General features: G+C 41.8%; 1 protein-coding gene across 3 annotated transcripts in view; it reads left to right on the top strand.

Annotated features, from left to right (window-relative positions):
* The window catches only part of Pip4k2a (phosphatidylinositol-5-phosphate 4-kinase type 2 alpha), a 167,609-nt gene that overhangs the window by 86,344 nt on the left and 58,537 nt on the right, over positions 1 to 22,728 (top strand). For 2 of the 3 annotated variants that reach the window (XM_048461087.3, XM_048461086.3), the window contains exons 2-3: positions 6,550 to 6,647; positions 8,377 to 8,473. In XM_048461087.3, coding sequence (XP_048317044.1) covers positions 6,550 to 6,647; positions 8,377 to 8,473 — 195 coding nt within the window. Of the gene's footprint in view, positions 1 to 1,282; positions 1,324 to 6,549; positions 6,648 to 8,376; positions 8,474 to 22,728 lie in introns of those variants that run through there. The other variant, XM_085699024.2, reaches the window with a different exon arrangement.

Below are 22,728 nucleotides of genomic sequence, written 5' to 3' on the forward strand. Positions count from 1 at the left end.
GTCAAGGACTTTGTTTTTGTTTTATTTTTTGTTTTTTGTTTGTTTGTTTGTTTTTTGGAAGTCCTTAATTGTTTCAACCTATATCTGTGACAAGATTGTAAAAAGTATTTACAAATGATATGCAAATTATTATTGAAGGTTTGTTTTTCCTTTGCATGTACCTTATCAATTATAAGTGGGTATCAAATTAATACTAAAAAAATCTGATTTTAAAAATTTTGATAATTCTCCCCAAACTTAAGTTAGAAGGAAAAATATAAGAGAAAATAGGAAACATGATTTTTTTTTCTTCCTTTTGCTTTATTCTGCCCTATTCTAGTCTGCTTTTGTTGTTGTTGAAACAAGATTCATCTGTGTTACTCAAGTTAGTTTCAAACTGCTGAAATTGAAAACCATTGTAACTTGCAAAGCTGTGAACCTCTGGTCTGTTCCCGTCTAGTCCTGCCCTCTGACACCCAAGGACAGTGTAGGTGGCTCAGAAGAGCGTGGGGAGAGAATCTTGGTGGTGTTTCTAAGTCACACAGGGGAAGTTATTTTCTTGGAAATGCAGCTGGGGTCTTCTTTTGTGTGTGTGTGTGTGTCTTTTTTCAGGAGACTCTGAAAGTTCCCGTTTGTGTGTGCGTAGGCCCTCTGGTATGGGAGTTGAGTAAAACGAGCCAAAACTTCCAGTTCCTGCCATACCATGTAAATATTCTTCGTTCATTTCCTATGTGGAATGAACCTCGGGGCAGAAAAAGTGATTTGGCAGGAAAATCGTTGCATGCTTTATCAAAGAGCTGCAAAGGAATTTTCTAGGATGAGTCTGGTAAGGGGAAATATTTATTTTCAAATAGTGATACTAGAAGGGCTCAGTTTTTTTTTACACTAAGTCATCACATTGTTTGTCGTGAAGTGAGGCTCGTTTTGTGTGAGCCAGAAGCAACGGAAAGCCTAGTGTGGAAAATCTGGTATGGCACACTTGTGATCAGATCTCCCTAAGTCTTCAGTCAGTGGTTACCTGGCCTTCTGAACAACCATGTTGAGTTATGCATGGGAGTTCTTTTTCCTGCTGGGTCTTGTTTGTCTTGACTCCTTGCTACTTGTTCTTCCTAGTGATCTACCCCAGCACTCTGCTTTCTCTTACTGAACTGTGTTTTAACGTGGGCACTCAGTTTGCTTGGCTTGAGATTGGAAGGAGGGGGTGAATGGATGGACACCTCTGGGTCCTTCCCATGCTGTCGGCACCTCACATCCTGCCCCAATCATAGGTACCCTTGGCTGCCCCAGGAAGCTCTGGAGCCCTGGAGCCCACAGCTGCTCATACTGGCTTCCTGTTTTAACTCGGTGAGTCATGAGCTCTAGAGAAGTATTTTTTTGGGAGGGGGGGCTTCTCCTTTGTGTAACAGTCCTAGCTGTCCTGGAACTAGCTCTTGTAGACCAGCCTGGCCTTGAACTCACAGGGATTCACTTGCCTCTGCCTCCTGAGTGCTGGGATTAAAGGCGCGTGCCAACACCGCCTGGTTCTAGAGAAGTATCTTTACTAAAATCAGAGTAAATGTTTTAGGGTCTCTTCTACGTGCGAGGGATTTTGAGGTTTTAATCCTTTTTTTTCTTGGCTGAATTAAAACCATTTACGAGGCAGGTGAGATGGTGCACCCCTTTAATCCCTGAGGGAGGTAGATCTCTGAGAGTTCAAGGACAGCCTGATCTATGGAGTGAGTTTTAGACCACCAGGCGCTACATAGTGAGACCTTATCTAAAAACAAACAAGCAGAAACAAAAATAAAAGCCAAAAAGCATCAGCTAATTATCTATTAGTCTGAAAGCATAGTATTTTGGATGACTGTATCCAAATTAATTGTCATAAATAATGCCTCACTGTTTATGAATGTATCTTTTGCTTGGCTTAAAAAGTATATATTAAGTTTATTTTTTCTTAATGCCTCAGTATGAAGCAACTTTATAAAGATACTTTTATGTGCCTTAATTTTAGAACCATCACCAGTTGAATTGGGACCTACTTGTCCAGAATCTGTTTGCTGGTCCCAACTTTTTCAAACATAATTGCTTGCTTACAGTGTGAATTTCCTACAAGAATGAGTCCCCCTTCTGTCCCCCAACTCTCAGAAAATCACAAGCCTGTGCTTTACAGTGTTGGTGCTAGCTGGCCCGTGGTAGAAATAAGAACCGTCAAGACACCTTTCCTAAGTAGCGCTGTGTATTAGGAAACACTCACAAAATGCTACTGTGCTTCGTATTAACCACGGACAGTTGTCTGTAATAAATAATTACTCTGGAAATAAATGTTGCGTCCTTCATTAATAACTGTTTGGAGCATTCAGATTGAATGCAGCCTGAGTGACAAACAGAGGGAGGATGACAGCTGAGTGACAAATCCCAGTTTAGACTGTGGTTGAAACCACAACTGGGCTAATTATAGACTACAGTACATATTCAATTAAACGTGCGTTTTCTATTGATTTGTTATTTTAAAAAAAAAAGGAATGCTTTAGAAGTTTATAACCCAGCAGAGGCATAAATTTTAGTCTCTTAATGGCTCCTTGCTGTGAACTCTCAACCTCGAGGCTCTCAGGAATGTAAAAAGGTCCTGAGTTTGGGAAATCTAGCCAGACTGCTGGAGTCTTGACTACATGGTCTGGATTTCAGATACAGCCTGCCCAGTTAAGAGCTAGCAGCTAATCTCACGAGGCCTGGATTTCCTTATCTGGAAAATGGGAATAATGATAGTACCTACACTCCCAAGTTATAAATATCAGATAAGATGCTGTCTCTAGAAACCTCAGTGTGGCATTTGGCAGGTGTCCTGTATTAGCTGTGGCATTAATGCCAAGTATTAAAGTGAGTTCTGACAAAGCTGAGCTGAGACAAGCCATCTCCCTGGCTCCCTTCCTCCGTCGTCATACTATGCCAACTCCCCTCTGTCCTCCCCCTTCCTTAACTCTTGAATTCTAATACACTCAGGTCATTTGGGCCTTGGTACGAACAAACATTTGTCCCAGCCCTCCCCAGCCTGCCGTAGCCTTTCTTCTATTGATGTTGACAACAGAGCTCCTTTATTTCATGTCATATGTTAGGCCTGGGTACTGTCAGTCTCTGTCCCCAATGGCTCGGCAGAGAGGCAATGCTGAGCAACACTTGTGTTTTGGGGGTGACTGGCACGGCATAAACAGAACCATGAGATCCTTCTCGGGGTACAGAGAGACCCAGCCAGTGACCTCTCTGCGTGGATGTGTGTCTGATACGCTTAGAAAGGTCTGAGCTGTGTAAGATGGTGAATACAGCTGTTTGATTTCTAGAAGGCGCTCACTAGTATGAAAGTGGTTCTAAGAGTTGATTCGATATTTGCAACCCTATAAAATGTGCCCTGAATAGTAAACCAGTGCTTTCAGTTTGTTTGACTCCATCCTTATCTCCGAAAATGAAAACGATTTGGATTTTTATAACATATGCTTATTCCTAAGGGGTGGGGACTTTTAATATAGTAGTGACTAACACAAATCTTTTTGTGTTCTTCCATGAATATTATATAACCTACGTAAATACGTACGTAGTCCCAATTTAAATATCTATAAAGACAAATTCTTTTTTAATATTTATTTATTATGTATACAGTATTCTGTCTGTGTGTATGTCTGCAGGCCAGAACAGGGCACCAGACCTCATTACAGGTGGTTGTGAGCCACCATGTGGTTGCTGGGAATTGAACTCAGGACCTTTGGAAGAGCAGGCATTGCTCTTAACCACTGAGCCATCTTTCCAGGCCCCCAGAAATTCTTTTTTAAATACTGAAAAGGACTGACTGTGTAGTCCAGTGGTAGAGCACTTGCCTAGTATCCATAAGGCCTTGGACTTCATCCCAGCACCATATAATAATGATGACGACGATGATAATAATAATAGAAGAACAATAGCAAACCATTGTCAGTTTTATTTCCGATTTTGGGATGGGCCACATGGAATGACTGGACTAAAGTAGAATGCTAAATCAACAAATTTTAAAACTTCAAAACCCACTGTTCAGAAATCTGCAAGCTCAGTCAGGAGCCCCACATGAAGTTAGCAAGGAGGGTTAGTTTATGGGAGCTCATTATTATTGCCTGCATCCACTGTGATTTTAAACTAGAAACAAGCATCTTTCAGAGTGTGTAATGGCGAGGTCATAGCCTAAAGGGAATAAAGTCACCCAGGAAGTTGGATGAGCTTTCAGTTATAATGCTGAAGTTGATACATTTCCGTAAAGCTGATGAAGGACCACTTACCTTATGTACCCAAATGAAGCATTCCTACAGAAAAAAATAGATATTCAAGAGACACAGTTGGAAACACATTGACTACTAATTAAAAGCTACTTCTGAGTGCCGGCTCCTCTGGATCACTGTTTGTTCATGGGTGGTTAATTCACCTGCCCCAGGAGTTTGAAAAAATAACTTGACAGGGAAGGGAGATAGGAAATATAAAGCCTCTGTAAATGAAAGACAGTGTAGAAGAAAGATAAAATGGCCCCCAAATTTACTTTAACTCAGTATCAACCTCAGTTATAAAGGAAGAGAGCGAGCTAAAGAGAGGAAGGCTTAGTCTGTGAAGTGACTGCTGTATGTCACAAGCACCAGGACCTGGGCTCTGACCCCCAGGATCCGCACCCATGTAAAAAGTCAAGGGTGCTGTGTGCTCCTGTAAACCACGGCAATGGAACCGGTAGATCCAGACAGGTTCCTGAAGTTCATTGCAGCCAGCCTACCAAATGAATGATCTTTCCGTTCAGAGAGGGATCTACATGAATACATGCACACGCGCTCATGCACACACACACACATACACACACACACACACACACACACACCTACTTGAAGAAGACATTGAATGTTAATCTTGGGCCTCCACACCCACATACGTGTGCACATTCCTGCACTAGCAAGTACACATATCACACAAACCCAGCACATACCTAAACCAATATATATGCTCCCAAATCATAACTCACTGCCCCGGCAGTGACTTCAGCTTCACACCCTTCAAGAAGCCTTTCAGCTCACTCCTGCTCTGAGTCCCCAGAACACTCACTGTTTAGACCCAAGCATCTCTTTTAGCTGCCTTGGACTTGAGTCTTGGGTTCAAATGCCCCGCCCATCAACTCTAGTAGGAATTCCCCAGGAATTGAGTGACATGGATTTCTCATTTCTGTGTGATGGTCCTACAGTTCCCTTGCTCCTCTCTATCAGACACTTGGTCAACAAGAGTCTCAAACCCCAAGAGCCCCAGCCACCCAACCATCGTTCTCTGTGCCTGTTCTCTGAACCATTCCCTGCCAGCATGGCACCTACAACTTGGAATGCAAACGGACTCTGCCCCAAAGCCAAGCCCCGTTTCTTCAAACTTCATTTTCTACCATTTACACTGGTCCTTCCAAGCCCCTTCTTTTTTCTTTAAGCCCCTGAGCCACCAGCTCCCATCAGCTTTGTCTAAGAAAGTGTTGGAACCAGCATCAGCCTTCAGGCTTCCCTGCTGATCACCTTCACTGGGTCCAGCATGCTGGATGCCCCTACAGGAAGGATGGTGTCCTGAAATCAAGCTTGCTTTCTAAGAAACAAGTAGTGCATTAAAATACATACCCCAGCAAGAAACATACTGATTTTTGCTTGGTTTTGTTTTTGCTTTTTGGAACCAAGAACCCTTCAGAGTGCCTTCCATTCTACAAGAAGTACAGACATTTAAAGTGTTTTTATTGATATCAGCGGGGGGAAATAGCATGGGGATCAAGGGTGAAAACAACCAAGAAAAAAAGTCAGGGTTTTCACAGTCATAAGTCAGATACACCCGTCACTTCCTGTGCTGTAAAGGAAACGGGATTCTGTGCTTTGTCCTGTGGAGTCACACTTCTGCTCTTTGTTCTGACTGTGTAGCCCAGGATAGCCCCATACCTCCCATCCTCTTCTTCCAGACTCCCAGGTGGAAGTGTCCACAGCTGACTCTGCTTTTGCTCCTAACCCCATGGGAACTTCTCATTCTCGCATCACCCCATGAAGCTGTCCTCCTCCTTCCTCAGTGAAAATCCTTAACTGTCACGTTCAAGCCCCATCCCAGTGTTTATGTTTAAACCCAATTCCTATGAGAAAGAAAAGACCATACGATATCAACATCATTCTCTGAGTGCCCCGTATATCAATGATACCTGTTAATTCAGCAAATATTTATCTCACAGATTTAAAATTCTCTTTCTCAGATAACACTTTGTTCACAGAGGAAGTTGTCCTAGAAATGGGGTCAGGGGAGTTCTGAATTGAGTGTCTGGAAGGGACGAGGAGGACAAGGGAGGAGGATATGTCCCTGGGGGACAAAGAGCCTTCAGGTCTGGCCTCCATGTCCCCCTGTGCCACCCAGGCCAGGGATGGGAGCTGGGAGGAGTGAGGACTGCAGGACAGAGTTCATGGTGGGAGGCAGAGGTGGGCAGAATGCCCGCGTTCACCAGGTTTCTTTGCCAGTGTGGTGAAGAGTCCAGTTGTCCTTGTCAGGATGGTAGTAACCGGTGCTATTTATTTCATGTTTTTCCAGATCAATGAACTGAGCCATGTTCAAATCCCTGTCATGTTGATGCCAGATGACTTCAAAGCCTACTCAAAGATAAAGGTGGACAATCACCTTTTTAACAAGTAAGTACCTGTCAGCATCTCTGGAGTCTGCCCTGGCTATGCAGAATAGGACTTCTTGTGACTTTCTGTAATCACATAAGTTTTTCAATGGGTGGGAGTAAAGTTTTGCTGGTGAAGTTAATCCTTGATAAATATCGCCATCTGTCAAATCCAGAGAAGCAGCAGCAGCCCCCCTGGGATAATATCCCTTTGCCATATGGCATATTGTTCCCTATGAGTATCTTATATATTAGAAGTGATAGCCTCATTACTATTTAAATTTTTGGAGCTGTAAATTACTTGGATTGTTTGAGCAGTTAGGGACTTCTGCTCTTGTACACAAAACTTTGAAAACTGATTTTTTTAAAATAAAAATGACTATGTTATCAAACAGTAAATAATTAAGATGTGCTATAACACATAACTGGATGTCATGTTTGGGCTTTGCCAATATCCATCATGTAAATGGAATGTCTTTGATATCATTATGGAAAGTTGATTACATATTAGGCAGTTCATCCAAAAACTAGAGATACAACATAGTCCTTCCCTCAAAGGTCTCACAACCAGGACAGTACCTGGAAACTGACACGTATATAAAAGTAAAGTAGTAATAAAGGGGTGTGCACAATTAGTATCCATTGCTCTGTGAGAGCACAGTGGAGAGGCAATTCTGTGTGAGTGGGGTGAGCCCGAGAGTAACCTCCCATATCAGAATTAAGTGTGAAATTTCTTTCTTCATTTTCTCTTTGTTCTAGTATGAGGTTGAACCTGGGGACTCACACATGCTAGGCAAGTGCTCTACCACTGAGCTACACCCCAGCCCTTCATGCCAGGTCTTAAGCAGGCTGTTGTTCTGTTGCAAACGTATGAGTTCGTTTCTCCCCATAATGCTGTATAGAGGTTGAGTTCATGAGTGTATAAATGGGAACATATAACTGCTCAAAGGTACGGTTGAGGGGCAGGTTTTTACTGTGAGTGGAGAGTGCAGCCAGAGGCATCTGGCAGACTCCAGAGCAGGGTGAGACAGTGGTACACTGAACATGGGCCATGGTTGGGGCGGGGGGGGGGGGGAGTGTGAGAGAGGAAAGCAAAGAGAGTGTGTGTGGCGGGGGAAGCAAGGACCAAGACCTGGATCACGAGAGCACATGGCCAAGATGGCAGGGTTATATGGAAATGGAAAACTGGGGGAGAGAAGCCATGAGCTGGAGAAGTTAGGGTAGGGTGGGGTGAGAGAGCTGAGGGCAGCCACAGGCACTGAGTGAGCCTGGAGGCAGTGTGAGCTTCCGTGTGCTGTTAGGCAGCACCATTAGCCATTTGTCCTGAGTTTCTTTTGGACCTGGGGATTTGAAATGTGGGTCTTGGGTATCTGGCCAGCCTTGTTTGATGGCTGCTTCTGCAGTAAGGCTGATACTGCTTACTCTTTATTTATTGCCATTTTCTCTGCTCTTCCTTCATACACCATTCCATACTGTCCCTTCCCACCCCCTCCTTAGAGAGTGGCTGGCATGGTCGGCCAGGATGAAGGGTAACGCAGTCTCAGTGGGAGACAGACAGCATTGTCAGTCTGTCCCCTCTGTGTGTCAGATTTGGTTGGGTTGTACCTGGTCCGGTGGAGCCCATCTGTGCTTGCTGTGGGCCGTGAACTCTCAACTTCACTGCTGCACACAAATCCAGATCCGAGGGGGCATCATGAAGTCTGCTAACCTCCTGTCTGTCTGAGCCTCATTTCACAATGTGACCGTTGCAGGGAAAACATGCCGAGCCATTTCAAATTTAAGGAATACTGCCCGATGGTCTTCCGGAATCTTCGGGAGAGGTTCGGAATCGATGACCAAGATTTCCAGGTGAGCTGCTTTTGTGGTATGGGTTTGTTCTATCAAATAGAGCTCGTGTTTCAGTTCTCATGAGAGAGTTTGCATGCACAGTGCTCATTCTGAAGTTAGGCATTCTGGAAGTTAAGGTCTCTGCATGGTTGGATTTCAGTGAGATGTGTATAGGAAAAGACAAGAATTTTCTGTGGAAAGAGACAGAGCACTTAGCTCTGTGAACACTGTCACTTCTAGATGCAAGTTTCTCTCAGCCACACTCTAGGGTGGGGTGTGTCATCAGCCCATGCACGCATGTAGGTGTGTGTTAAATTCATGCTTTTCTATTTTGGCAGAGGCCACTTAGGAACCTTAGGGATTCTGTTCTTGCTAATTTTCAGGGTTGCAGGTTCGCAAACTCTGTCTCCTTCCACATCATTCTCATCGGTCTTTGCTTTGTGCCTCACAGTGCTGCACTGTAGTGGCCACAGCCCTCTTGTCACCTGCAGGAACCTGCCAGCCTGCCAGCTTACGGTGTGCCTTTCTTTGCACCGGCCACAGACTAACAGGCTCTCACTTCTCTCCCTGCACGTGCACAGTCTCAGTTGTGACTCTAAAATGTGACGTGTCTTTTTCAGTAGCAGCTGCTCCCTGATTAGTTTTGTAGAAGAAGGCCTGCTACTCTCTTAGCCCTTTCCATGGCTGTGATAAGACATCATGACCTCGGTAATTTATATTTTAAAAAAGAAAAATGTTTTTTGGGGGGCTTGCAGTTTCAGAGGTTGAGTCCATGGCCATCATAGCAAGGAGCATGGCAGCAGGCAGGCATGGTGCTGGAGCCAAAGCTGAGAGCTCACATCCCAAGACACAAGCATGAAGCCGAGGGAGCTAACTGGAAATGGCATGGTCTTTTGGAACCTCAAAGCCTGCCCCTCAAGACGCACCTCCTACTAATCTTTCTAAAACAGTTTCACCAACTTCAACTAAGTATTCAGATACATGAGCCTGTAAGGGCTGTTCTTATTTCAAACTCTGCACCAGCCATTGAGTCCTGAGCCTCATATGGTCAGCAGAGCCATAAGTGCTAAGGGTTTTGTTTGGTCGGTTGCTTTAAAGCAGGAATCTAAGTTCTAACATCGTAAGCCTGCTCAAATAAATACACTTTCTCTAATTCCTATGAGTGAGTACATGTGATAATTGTCTTTCTGCATGGGTTACTTCACTCAAAATAATGTTTTCTAGCTCCATCTATTTGCCTGCAAATTTCAAGATGTCATTATTTTTTTTTCTGCTGTGTAGTACTCCATTGTGTAAATGTACCACATTTTCCTTATCCATTCTTCTGTCGAGGGGCATTTAGGTTGTTTCCAGGTTCTGGCTATGACAAACAAAGCTGCTGTGAACATAGTTGAGCACATGTCCTTGTGGCACAACTGAGCATCCTTTGGATATATACCCAAAAGTGATATTAATGGGTCTTGAGGTAGGTTGTTTCCTAATTTTCTGAGAAATCACCACACTGATATCCAAAGGGGCTTTACCAGCTTGCATTCCCACCAGTAATGCAGGAGTGATCCTGAAGGCGTAAGTCACAAACAGTCCCACACCACTTTGGAATTATGATTGATAGAATGGTTATTTATTCAAAGGGGAGAAAACTTACAGATTACCATCCCAGACAACAGCCCCTCTGCGCAAAAAGGAAAGGAGTCTAGGAGCCAGAAGCGGAGCCGGAAGCAAGAGAGACTGTGGAGGATAGCCACTGCTTTTTTAAAGAGAGAGAGACCACGCCCCAGTGGGCTGGTTTCTCAGTGGCTATTGGCTGAAGGAGCGGAAGGAGCTCCCGCAGCATCTCCCCCTTTTGTTTAAGTAAGAGAGTTCTAAGCCTACTACGAAATTATATACAGTAAGTGCAAACCTACGAAATTATATACAATAAATACAAATATCCTATTCTAACTAGCTAAGTCTTGTACAACAAATAACTTGGCCAAGTCATGAGAGGAAAGTAACTACATTTATATAATCTTCAATCCCATCGAAGATCTGGGAAGGGAAATAATGTTACCTGAGTAATTAGGAAGTGCAATCAAACAACTTCCAGAACATGTAACAAATCACAGAGACAACTGGCTACCTGGGCAAACACCCAAAGTCACGTTTGCAGTGTTGAAGCAACCAACTTTAGCTAAGGCCTGACGTAACTGACATACCATTTTCAAAGGCAAGAAACTTTTCAAAACCATCTTACCCTGTCTTGGTAGGATATGACAGTCCTGTTTTATCCATTTATGGATATTCTGTAACTCTGTCAGTAGTTGAGGTATGGGCATTTCTTTACCCAAAGGCCAGTTCTGGCAAGAAGAAAGGCTCCAGGTGGAATGTCTTTGGTGCTCAACATTCTCTCGGGAATAGATCGAATAGATCGGTGTTGCCAGGAGTGATTGTGTCTCACTACCACAGAACTCTGAATTAGATTAAAGGCCATTTTCTACAGCTCTTTGAAGAGGTTGAAGACTATCTATCTATACTGAATATAATCTCTATGTATCTAAAGAACCTGATTAGTCTAATTATAAATGACAAACTTAGATGACTATTGATCTATATAATTCTCAATACCTATCTAACTTAAAGACTGAGACAATAAACAACTGTGCAATAAATGAGGACAATATGACCTCCAAATATAAATAATGTGCAAGTATACATTGCAATATGGTAAATATATATATCAATACATAAACAATATATAAGTATCTTAATCAGAGGTAAAAGTGTACAATGCAATATGGTAAATATACATATATCAATACAATATATATATATATCAATACACAAAAATGTTTTAAACAGAGGTAGAAGCATGCATGCATACAATAGTCAACATAATTTAACTTTGTATCAATATACAAGAATCGATACCAATATATTTGTCTAAAAACAATAACTCAGAAGTACAGATCTATTATCCCATCATCCAATTATCCCTCTTTTTTTTTTTAAGATTCCTGCACTTGTAAAATTCCTCCCCCAACCCTCAACTGTATACTAATTATAACCAACCCCTAAATGATGTCCCTAAACCCAAGGACAAACTTTACTGGGAGAGGGGATGTCGTTCTCTAGAATTACTTCCAGCTGTCATGGGGGTATGGTTCTTTCTGGGGGATCCTGTGAAAGTAAAATGATGGTTAAATTTCAAGATCAATGTCTTTTAAAATTGCAAATAGTCTCTGAGTATTTTGTGGAGGTCTGGCCAGAATGTTGTACAAGATGTGCACCATTTCAGCTAACCACATTGGAACCGTCTTGTGCAGCTGGTACCCAAAACAGGTCTTGTAGTAGCGCTATCAGTATCATGACGTCATATCAACCAGGTGGAGTTGTTGTTATGGGGCCCCATCTTCTTCCTGGAAACTTCAAATGTCACTGCAGGAAAAACTCATTGTTCATTGTGGAAAACTTAAACAGTAATCATATAGACATATACAGACATACATATATTCAATGAAAGGCACGATAGATATATTTAATGAAAGGTATGATAGATATGAAGAAAAGTAAAGATGTTTTCTAAACTCATATTTCTTTCTGTCCCATATCATGACTCTTGACATGAGACAGAAACTCCAGAAACTCTGGGTTTTTCTTTTAACAACAGGCTTGGAATTAGAGAGGGACTGAGCCAGAGTCCAACTCCAAAACCAGCTCTATAAATTTAGAAATATGATTTAGTATCTTTTACTTACAGAACCTATTCAGTTTTCTTGATAGTCCCTATTGGGCCATTATTTTTCATCTGTCAGTATTCAAATATCCAGGGTCCCTTGAATTTTTCAAAGATGAGTGTTTTCCTGTGGAGATAAGAACAGAACCCTGCCCCCATTCTATATGTTTTTCTTACCACCTGTATGAATATCGTCATTGTAGATGAGCTATCATTTCTCCTTTCCAAGAGGTTTCTCCTCTTCAAATCAAACCTTTATTAATTTTGATGGTATCCACAAGTTTTCTTCTCCTGTGGAGACAAGAGCAAAACCTCTTCCCCAACGTAGCACATCTCCTGGCTTCCATTGAGAGGTCAGCACGTCTTTCAAATAAACAGGTTGGTTTAGTTCAGAAGTTTTTTCCATTATCCAATGCCTCTCTGCTGCTGTTGTTCCTTTCTCATTAGCATTAAGAAAATTCAAGGTTAATAAAGCATTATGCAGTCTATTTCTGGGGGTATCTTTCGTTCCTTTCTGTTTGTTCAGCATATCCTTTATAGTACGATTTGATCTTTCTATAACTGCCTGACCTGTAGGATTATTTGGTATACCTGTAATGTGTTTTATATTATAATAAGCAAAAAAGCATTTCATTTTCTTAGATACATATGCTGGACCATTGTCTGTCTTTATTTGTGCAGGTATACCCATGATGGCCATAACTTCTAATAAATGTGTGATTACCAAATCAGCCTTTTCTGAGCTCAGGGTAGTTGCCCATTGAAAACCTGAATACGTGTCTATGGTGTGGTGTACATATTTTAATTTACCAAATTCCATAAAGTGAAACACATCCATCTGTCACATTTCATTCCTTTGAGTACCCTTTGGGTTACTCCCTGCAGGCAATGGTGTTTGATTATAGAAAGAACAAGTAGGACATCTCTTGATAATGTCCTTAGCTTGTTGCCATGTAATGGAAAACTCTTTCTTTAAGCCTTTACTATTGACGTGATGTTTTTTTATGAAAGTCTGAGGCCTGCAGAACGCTTCCAATCAATAATTGGTCAATTTCAGCATTACCTTGTGCTAGAGGGCCAGGCAGATTGGTATGGGACCGGATGTGTGTTATGTACATTGGACAAAGCCTATTCCTAATAATGTCCTATACCTCGATAAACAATGAAGTCAACTCTGTGTCATCTGGTATGAATTCAGCGGTTTCAATACGCAAGATAACTCTTTCTGCATATTGTGAATCTGTAACTATATTAAGAGGTTCTTTAAAATCCCTTAGCACCATAAGAATGGCATATAATTCTGCCTTCTGGACAGAATTATAAGGGCTTTGTTCCATCTTACTCAATTCTTCCGATTTATAACCTGCTTTCCCTGATTTATTTGCATCAGTATAAAATGTCCGGGCTCCAGTTATTGGAGCATCACGTACAATTCTAGGAAGAATCCAGGAAGTTCTCTTTATGAGGTTAAGTCTATCATTTTTGGGATAGTTGCTGTTAATTTCTCCCAAAAAATTAGCACAAGCTCTTTGCCATGGTTCATTATCTTCCCATAACTTTCTTATTTCCTCAGTAGTAAAAGACACTATAATTTCTGCTGGGTCTATACCTGCTATTTGACGAAGTCTCAGTTTACCTTTTATAATTAATTCAGAGACCTTTTCTACATAAGTTTTTAATTTTTTTACTTGGTTTATGAGGTATAAATATCCACTCTAAAATAATATCTTCCCTCTGCATTAAAATCCCTGTAGGAGAAATTCTGGAAGGCAGTATGACTAGGATAGAACTAAGATTCGGGTTCACCCTATCCACATGTGCCTCCTGTAAGTTTTCCTCAATCATTGTCAGTTCCTTTTCTGCTTCAACTGTCAATTTTCTGGGACTATTCAAATCTTTATCACCATCTAAGGTTTTGTTTAAATGAACTATTAAATCAGGTGTTATCCCAACAGCTGGTCGTAGACTGGAAATGTCTCCTAACAATCTTTGGAAGTCATTAAGAGTCCGTAACTGGTCTCTCCTAATTTGTGCCTTTTGTGTTTGAATTTTCTCTAACCCTATTCTGTAACCTAGGTAATTAATAGAATTTCCTCTTTGAATCTTTTCAGGGGCAATTTGTAATCACCACCTAGGCAAGACTTTCTTTACTTCGTCAAACATACTTTCCAAAGTATCTTTATTTGAATCAGATAATAAAATGTCATCCATTTAATGATAAATTATGGACTTGAGAAATTGCTTACGAATTATTTCCAATGGCTTATTAACAAAATATTGGCACAATGTGGTACTATTGAGCATCCCCTGTGGGAGGACAGTCCATTGATATCTCCTAGTAGGCTGAGAATTATTATAAGTAGGCACTGTGAAGGAAATTTTTCTCTATCCTTTTCTTTCAAAGGTATAGTGAAAAAACAATTTTTCAAATCAATAACTATAAGAGGCCATCGTCTTGGTAATAGAGAAGGCAAAGGAATTCCAGATTGTAGCGGACCCATAGGTTGAATTACCTTATTGACAGCTCTTAGATCTGTCACCATTCTCCATTTACCAGATTTCTTTTTTACAACAAACACAGGAGAATTCCAAGGGCTGGTTGATTCTTCAATATGGTTAGCATCTAGTTGCTCTTGTACCAGCTGTTCCAAAGCCTGTAACTTATCTTCAGCTAGAGGCCACTGCTTGATCCATATTGGCTTCTCAGTTAGCCATTTTAAAGGTGGGGCTGTTGGTACCTCTAAAGGTTTGCTATTGGCTGTATGTTCTTGTACAGCTTGAATGGCTGGTGACCTTTTTCCATAATACCTCATTATATCCTTCCCAGAATTGTGAGTTCCTGGAACTACAGGAATGTTAATCTGGGTATTCCATTGCTGTAGCAGGTCACGGCCCCATAAATTTATTGCAATATTGGCTATATATGGCCTTAGTCTTCCTATTTGCCCTTCAGGCCCTCTGCATTCCACCCATCTTATGCTTTGTTTTACACGAGATAGGGTTCCAATTCCCAGGAACTGAATATCTACCTCTTGAAGAGGCCAATTCGGATGCCAAGATTCTGGAGTAATGATACTTACATCCGCACCTGTGTCTAATAAGCCTTCTATAAAAACGCCATTTATACAGACTCTTAGCTTTGGTCTTTGATCGTTAATAGAAGTCTGCCAAAAATACGTTTACTCTGTCCTACTGAATTTTTTTACTCATTCTCCACATGTAATTCATCATTTAGACCAGTATTACTTTTTACAGCAGACATTGGAGTTTTCAATTTTCTTGGTGAGACACATTTTCCACTGTTAACTGGGAATGACTGGGCCACTTTTGGCTTGGGGGCCTGCAAGAGGCCCCTCAAGGAGTTTCCCGATGGCATCGGGTTGCCTTGTGTCTGTTGTTGACCTGCATTCGTTGGACCAATGTCGGCCTTTACCGCATCTTCTACATATACCTGAAGGCTGAGGTCTCCTACTTTTGTCATTCCCAGAGGACATATTATTCCTAGAATTTCTTTGCCTGCAATCCCTTTTCAGATGTCCTAATTTACCACAATTAAAAACCTGGTAGTTTGATGTCTCCTCATATTCTTGGAAATCACTTCTCCTACCCAGGATTCATCATTATAGCTAAACATCTCAACATTCATTGTATGCTGTATCCATTCTTCCACAGGTGCTGATCTAGATCTTAAAGGCCCAATTATCTTTTTACATTCGGTATTTGCATTTTCAAAAGCTAGAGATTCAAGAAGTATTCGTCCAGCTTCTGGGTCTGTTACCCCTATGTCCAAAGCCTTAATTAATCTTTGCACAAAGTCAGTAAAGGGTTCTCTCTGTCCCTGCCTAACCCTGGTATATGATTCGACCCTTTTTGCTGGATCTTGTATTCTATTCAAAGCATTCAAGGCTGCTTTGTGACATAAGGACAACACTTCGTCGTCATAAAGAGCTTGAACCTGTGGATCAGCATATGCTCCTACACCAAGAATTTGATCTTGGGAAACCTCCACACCTTTTGTTCTTCCTTCCTGTTCCATATGTTTGGATTCTTCTCTGAAATAAATGCCAAACATCAAGGAAGTTCCACCATCTAAAACTGCAGACACTAGCTGAGAGAAATCATGGGGGGTAGCTCTGACATTAGAAGCCCAAATCCTTATCATTTCCTTAACAAATGCAAAGCCATAATTAACGACAGCTTGCTTAATTTCTTTTAAATCATTCATTGCTATTGGTGTCTATCTAGCTTCTTTAACTCCCGTTGAGCCTTTAGAAGTTGACCCTTTGTCAGAATAAATTACAGGGTATGTTGTTAGAACCCTGGGTAAGCCAGTTCTAACAGCTGGTGGTGGTATTGTATCCTGTCCTTGTGCCTTCTTACTCTGTTCACCAGCTCCAATAATTTCTTCAATCATTTCTAATCTTTTTATCATTGTCTCCCTTAAATCCTGAATCTCCTGACCTACCCGTGTTTCTAGGAATTTCACTAAGGTATCAGTTTTTTGGTTCCCATTCTGGAGGTACATTCTATCTGTTACCTTATCAAAACTTTGTGGTAACGTCTGAACATCAAATTCAACAGCCTGAACCCTTTCAGGTAACTTCCTAGTACCCTTGGATATGGAGTCAATTTTGTCTATCATAGTATCCACTTGTTCAGATAACCCCTGATTTTCAATAATTTTAATCCTTTCAACCAGTTGTTCATTATTAGTCCGTAAAAATCGTATCTTTCTTAATGATAAAATATTAAAAAGAAAACTGAAACCTAGTAACAATTAAATTAATGTATCCCCATAGTCATATAAACCTTGCATGACATAATCCATTGTATTAATAAAGAAAACAGTAAAACTGGCGTTGGAAACAAAAACTGCCATATTACCTCTTGTCTAGTAGGCGGCGCTGTTGCCAAGTCGCAACTAGAACCACTGCAAAGGTGACGGAAACGGGGTCCTGTTTCAGTGTCCGCCTTAGTATTTGTTAAAAACTAGGAAATATAAGTTGCTCAACAAAGAAAATGTAATTAAATCAATTCCATACATGGAACCAGAAGCCCAGAATCCAGGGGTAGAAAAGAGCAATCCGGAAGCTGCGTATGCCTCCATGTGACCGAGTTACCCTGAGGGGTTGCAGCTTTTGGCAACTGCTTGTGTTCTGATTCACGCCACTCAAGTGCTGCACTTACAAGGGAAATTTAAAAACAACTCATAAAAGAGCAAACCAGGCAGGCAGAGACTGTCCCGAAGCCTGTGGAGCTCGGGAGGCGTGGAGTTTAATTGAACTGCTGGCTCCACACACAGGACACAGGCCACAGCTAAGGGAGGGCTCGTGACTAGCGAGCTGGTGGCAAGCAGTTGAGTAGGGGGAAGGGGAGGTTCTACAACCAAACGTGGGGCGCCAGATGAAGGCGTAAGTCACAAACAGTCCCACACCAGTTTGGAATTATGATTGATAATTGATTATTTATTCAAAGGGGAGAAAACTTACAGATTACCGTCCCAGATGACAGCCCCTCTGCGCGAACAGGAAAGGAGTCTAGGAGCCGGAAGCGGAGCTGGAAGCCAGAGAGACTGTGGAGGACAGCCACTGCTTTTTTAAAGAGAGAGAGACCACGCCCCAGTGGCCTGGTTTCTCAGTGGCTATTGGCTGAAGGAGCGGAAGGAGCTCCCACAGCATGATCCCTCTACCCCACAACCTCTCCAGCATAAGTTGTCATCAGTGTTTTTGATCTTGGCCATTCTTACAGGTAGAAGATAGAATCTCAGAGTTGTTTTGATTTGCATTTCTCTGATGACTAAGGATGTTGAACATTTCCTTAAGTGTTTTTCAGACATTTTAGATTCCTATGTTGAAAGTTCTCTGTTTAGATCTGTACTCCATTTGTATTATTTGGATTATTTGTTCTTTTGATGACCAATCACTTGGGTTCTTTGTATATTTTGGAGATCAGACCTCTGTCTGATATGGGATTAGTGAAGACCTTTTCCCATTCTGTAGGCTGTCATTTTGTCTTGTTGACCATGTCTTTTGCTTTACAGAAGCTTTTCAGTTTCAGGTGGTCGTATTTATTAATTGTTTCTCTCAGTGTCTGTGCTGCTGGGGTTCTATTTAGGAAGTGGTCTCCTGTGCCAATGCATTCAAGGGTACTTCCCACTTTCTCTTCTATAAGGTTCAGTGTGGCTGGCTTTGTGTTGAGGTCTTTGATCCATTTGGACTTGAGTTTTGTGCATGGTGATAGATATGGGTCTATTTTCATTTTTCTGCATCTTGATATCCAGTTATGCCAGCACCATTTGTTAAATATGTTTTCTTTTTTCCATTTTATATTTTTTGCTTCTTTGTCAAAAATCAGGTGTTTGAAAGTGTGTGGATTAATATCCAGGTCTTCTATTCAGTTCCATTGGTCCTGCTGTCTGTTTTTATGCCAATACCAGACTGTTTTCAGTACTGTAGCTCTGTAGTAGAATTTGAAGTCAGGGATTGTGATGCCTCCAGAAATTCTTTTATGGCCCAGAATTGTTTTGGCTAGCCTGGGTTTTTTGCTTTTCTATATGAAGTTGCGTACCGTTCTTTTGAGGTCTGTGAAGAATTTTGCTGGGATTTTAATGGGCATTGCATTGAGTCTGTAGATTGCTTTTGGTAAGATTGTCATTTTTACTATGTTAATTCTACCTACCCAAGAGCATGAGAAATCTTTCCACTTTCTGGTGTCTTCTTCAATTTCTTTTTTCAAAGATTTAAAGTTCTTGACATACAAGTCTTTCACTTGTTTGATTAGAGTTACTCCAAGATATTTTATGCTATTTGTTGCTATTGTAAAGGGTGTTGATTCTCTGATTTCTTCCTCAGCCCTTTTATCATCTGTGTACAGGAGGGCTACTGATTTTTTTGAGTTAGTCTTGTGTCCTGCTGCATTGCTGAAAGTGTTTATGAGTGTAGAAGTTTCTTGGTAGAATTTTTGAGGTTACTTATGTAAACTATTATATCATCAGCAAACAGTGAGAGTTTGACTTCTTCTTTTCCAATTTGTATCCCCGTGATCTCCTTTTGGTGTCTTATTGCTCTAGCTAGGACTATATTGAATAGATATGGAGAGAGTGGACAACCTTGTCTTGTTCCTGATTTCAGTGGGATCGCTGGGAGTTTCTTTCCATTTAGTTTGGTGTTGGCTGTTGACTTGTTGTATATTGCTTTTTATTATGTTTAGGTATGTTCTTTGTATCCCTAATCTCTCCACAACCTTTATCATGAAGGGATGTTCTATTTTGTTGAAAGCTTTTTTGGCATCTAATGAGATGATCTTGTGGTTTTTATTTTTCAGCTTGTTTATATGGTGGATTACATTGACAGATTTTCATATGTTGAACCATCCCTGCATCTCTGGGATGAAGCCAACTTGATCATGGTGGATGATGGTTCTGATGTGTTCTTAGATTCAATTTGCCAGTATTTTATTTAGTATGTTTGCATCAATGTTCATGAGTGAGATTGGTCTGTAATCCTATTTTTTATAATATCATATCAAGTTTCAATAATACTAAGCACTTCACCATATATTAAGGCTGGATAAGGTGACCCAGTATTAGAAGTAGTGTCCCAGAAGAAAGTAAAAGAGTTGGAGACAGCCCCTGTTCCCGCTGCTAGAAGTTACATGAGAGGTCCAAGCTACACAACTGTAAAATATATTCAGAGTGCCTAGGTCAGTCCCGTGCAGGCTCCCTGATTGTCCATTCAGTCTCTGCTAGACCCTATGAGCCCAGGTTAGTTGACTGTGTGAGCCTTTCCGTGGTGTCCTTGACCCTTCTGGCTCCTGTACTCTTTTCTTATCCTCCTCCACAGGAACCCCAAACTCTCCTAATGTTTGGCTGTGGGTATTTGTAGCAGGGTTTCTTTTGGATCCAATCAGCTCCCAAATCATGACAGAGATTTATTATTAGTTAGGAATGCTCGGCCTTAGCTTAGGCTTGTTTCTTGTTAGCTTTTATGACTTAATTTAACCTGTTTCTCTTCATCTACATTTTGCATTGGGGTTTTTTACCTATCTTTCATTTTGTATGTCCTGCTCCATATCTGGTGACTGGCTGGCTGCCTGGCCCCAGGCATCTCCCTCTCTTTTCCCCTCATTCTCTCCTGTCTTGAGCCTGGATTCCTCTTTATACTTATTCTCTCTGCTAGCAATCCCCACCTATCCTTCTACTGCCTAGCTATTGACTGTTCGGCTTTTTATTAGATCAATCAAGTGCCTTTGGCAGGTAAGGTGAAACAAAGCAATACATCTTTACAGAGTTAAACAAATGCAACATAAACAAATATGACACATCTTTACATAGGTAAAGTAATATTCCACAACACTTCATTAGGCCTGAGACCTTGTTATGCTTTGAAAGAGCAGTACTGCCCCGGTGACCATTGTTCAGTAGGGTCATAGGCACCACAAAGGCTCAGGTTCTGAGCTGAAACTCTGGGCACTAAAGGAAGACTGAAGGTAGAGGATGCAACGTGCAGAGTCTAGGTACCCCCCTCCTTAAGCAGTTCTGACGTCACTCAAGTCGGGACTTTATTGATCAAACAGAAACTTGGGCCAGAAGGTGGTGACACATGCTTTGAGTCCCAGCACTTGGGAGGCAGAGGCCGGTGGATCTCTGTGAGTTTGCGGCCAGCCTGGTCTACAGAACTGGGCCTAGAACAGCCAGGGCTACAATGAAAAACCCTGTCTCAAAAAACCAACTCCCCCCCTCCGCCCCAAACACATAACAACAAAAATGAAAAACACACAAACAAACAAACAAAATCCCAGAAACTTAGATCCCAACCATGGGCAAACAAGTTTATGGTTTAACGAGTGATTTTTACAGAATAATTACTGGAGTCTTTTTTTTTAAGATTTGTGTAAAATAGAAAAGGATAATTTCATATGGCTTGGCATCTTAAAGGAGTCCCTGCCTGACTCTGGAGGCAAACATGACTGTGTCCCTCCTGTATCCCCGCTGTCCCTGTTTTAACTGGAAAATAGCTAGGTGCTGGTGAGTTTGCCCGGTCACCGGAGTACCTGCTACACCAGCGTGAGGACCTGAGTTTGGATCCTCACAGGCAGATGTCCAGAGCTCACTGGCCGGCCAGTCTAGTTAATCCATGGTGGGCTGTGGGTCAGTGAGAGATTGTGTCACAAAACACACGGTGGGAAGCAGTAGAGGATGCCTTATGTCACCTCCAAACTCATGCATCTACATGTACGTGCCCCCATATGTCATACCACACACATCCAACACACATAATGAACAGCAATGGTAATTGTAGAAATAGTTGGGTTGGCATTTTACAGACTGAGTTTTGAGGACACCACTACAGAGTCTTCCTATGTTCCTTGAGTCTTTACAGAATGAAATATTTTCATTTCTCCTTGTCAGTTCTGTTAAAGAGGTTGAAAGTGATCCTATTATGTTCTGAGTTCTGTGTTATGGCAGAGAAAAGTAGTTTTAAAGTTTCCTAAAATGACAGTTTTGCTGCTGAAATACCAAGGCACTATTGTCCCCTAAAAACACTGCCATATAAGTTGATATTTACGTGCAAATCGCTGAATATAGACTTGGAAAGGAAATGAGGCGAGTGGAGGGTTATTCACGAGTAGCTAATCAGCAAGTCTGTTGACTGCTGAGCCTGAGAGACCAGAAAGGAGGGAGTCAGTATGAGCATAGGTCACCAGGGAACACCTCTTTTAGTCAGCTCTGCCTGCTGCTTCGGGCATGACATTGATGCTTTCTCTTTGCCAACTGTGTTTCTATTTAAGATGTTTTCAGTGAGAGTTCAGAGTTCCTTCAGTAAACCACAGTGGACTTTCCTTTCCTCTCGAAGCCTACATTCTTTTCCCAGAGCCATTATTTTCCAAAGCCTTTTCAGCACAGTATACCTCAATAGTAGAGCGCTTTCCTAGCATGCACAGGTCTGACAGTACCCCAAGTCTGAGCCGAAGACAAGATGGTGAAATGAGGCAGAGTCCAGGTTGTTGGCTGAATGGACTTTCCTAAAGGCTCTCTAGTTGTGCCTGGCGGGCTCCCATGGAAAGTGTGAAGTGGGCGAGATCCAGGGGAATCCATCAGCTCAGCTACCCGCCAGCCTACATAGCGGGAGACACTGCACATGAGTACCACATAGTCACACATTGGCTAGGCAGCCTCCTGCCCCTCCTGAGTGCAGCCTCGTGAACACTGTGTGTTGAAAGGTGACATCTAAACTGTGCTTAGAGCATGTGCTTAGCCTGTATGACACTTTGGTCCCATCCCTTGCACCAAAAACGAAGGGGGAAAAAGATAATCTTTTTCTGATCTGAGTCCATTCATGTGATCCTGGAGTACCCTTCCTGTGTGACAGGAAAAGTTGGGCAGACAGACTAAGCTCCTGTCACCCTTCAGAGGCACTGACCTGCTAACGGGAGCAGTTGTCTGGCTGTGTTTGTTTTCCGAAGCGCTTGTATTTTAGACAGGTAACCTGACATCTATGTGGCAATAAGGACCAGGATCGTCTGATCATCCTGTATTTGGGGCTTTCCATTAACTCAGATGGGT

The sequence above is a fragment of the Myodes glareolus genome, chromosome 14 (assembly GCF_982192425.1).
Source record: "Myodes glareolus chromosome 14, mMyoGla1.1, whole genome shotgun sequence".
In the NCBI taxonomy this organism is placed as follows: domain Eukaryota; kingdom Metazoa; phylum Chordata; class Mammalia; order Rodentia; family Cricetidae; genus Myodes; species Myodes glareolus.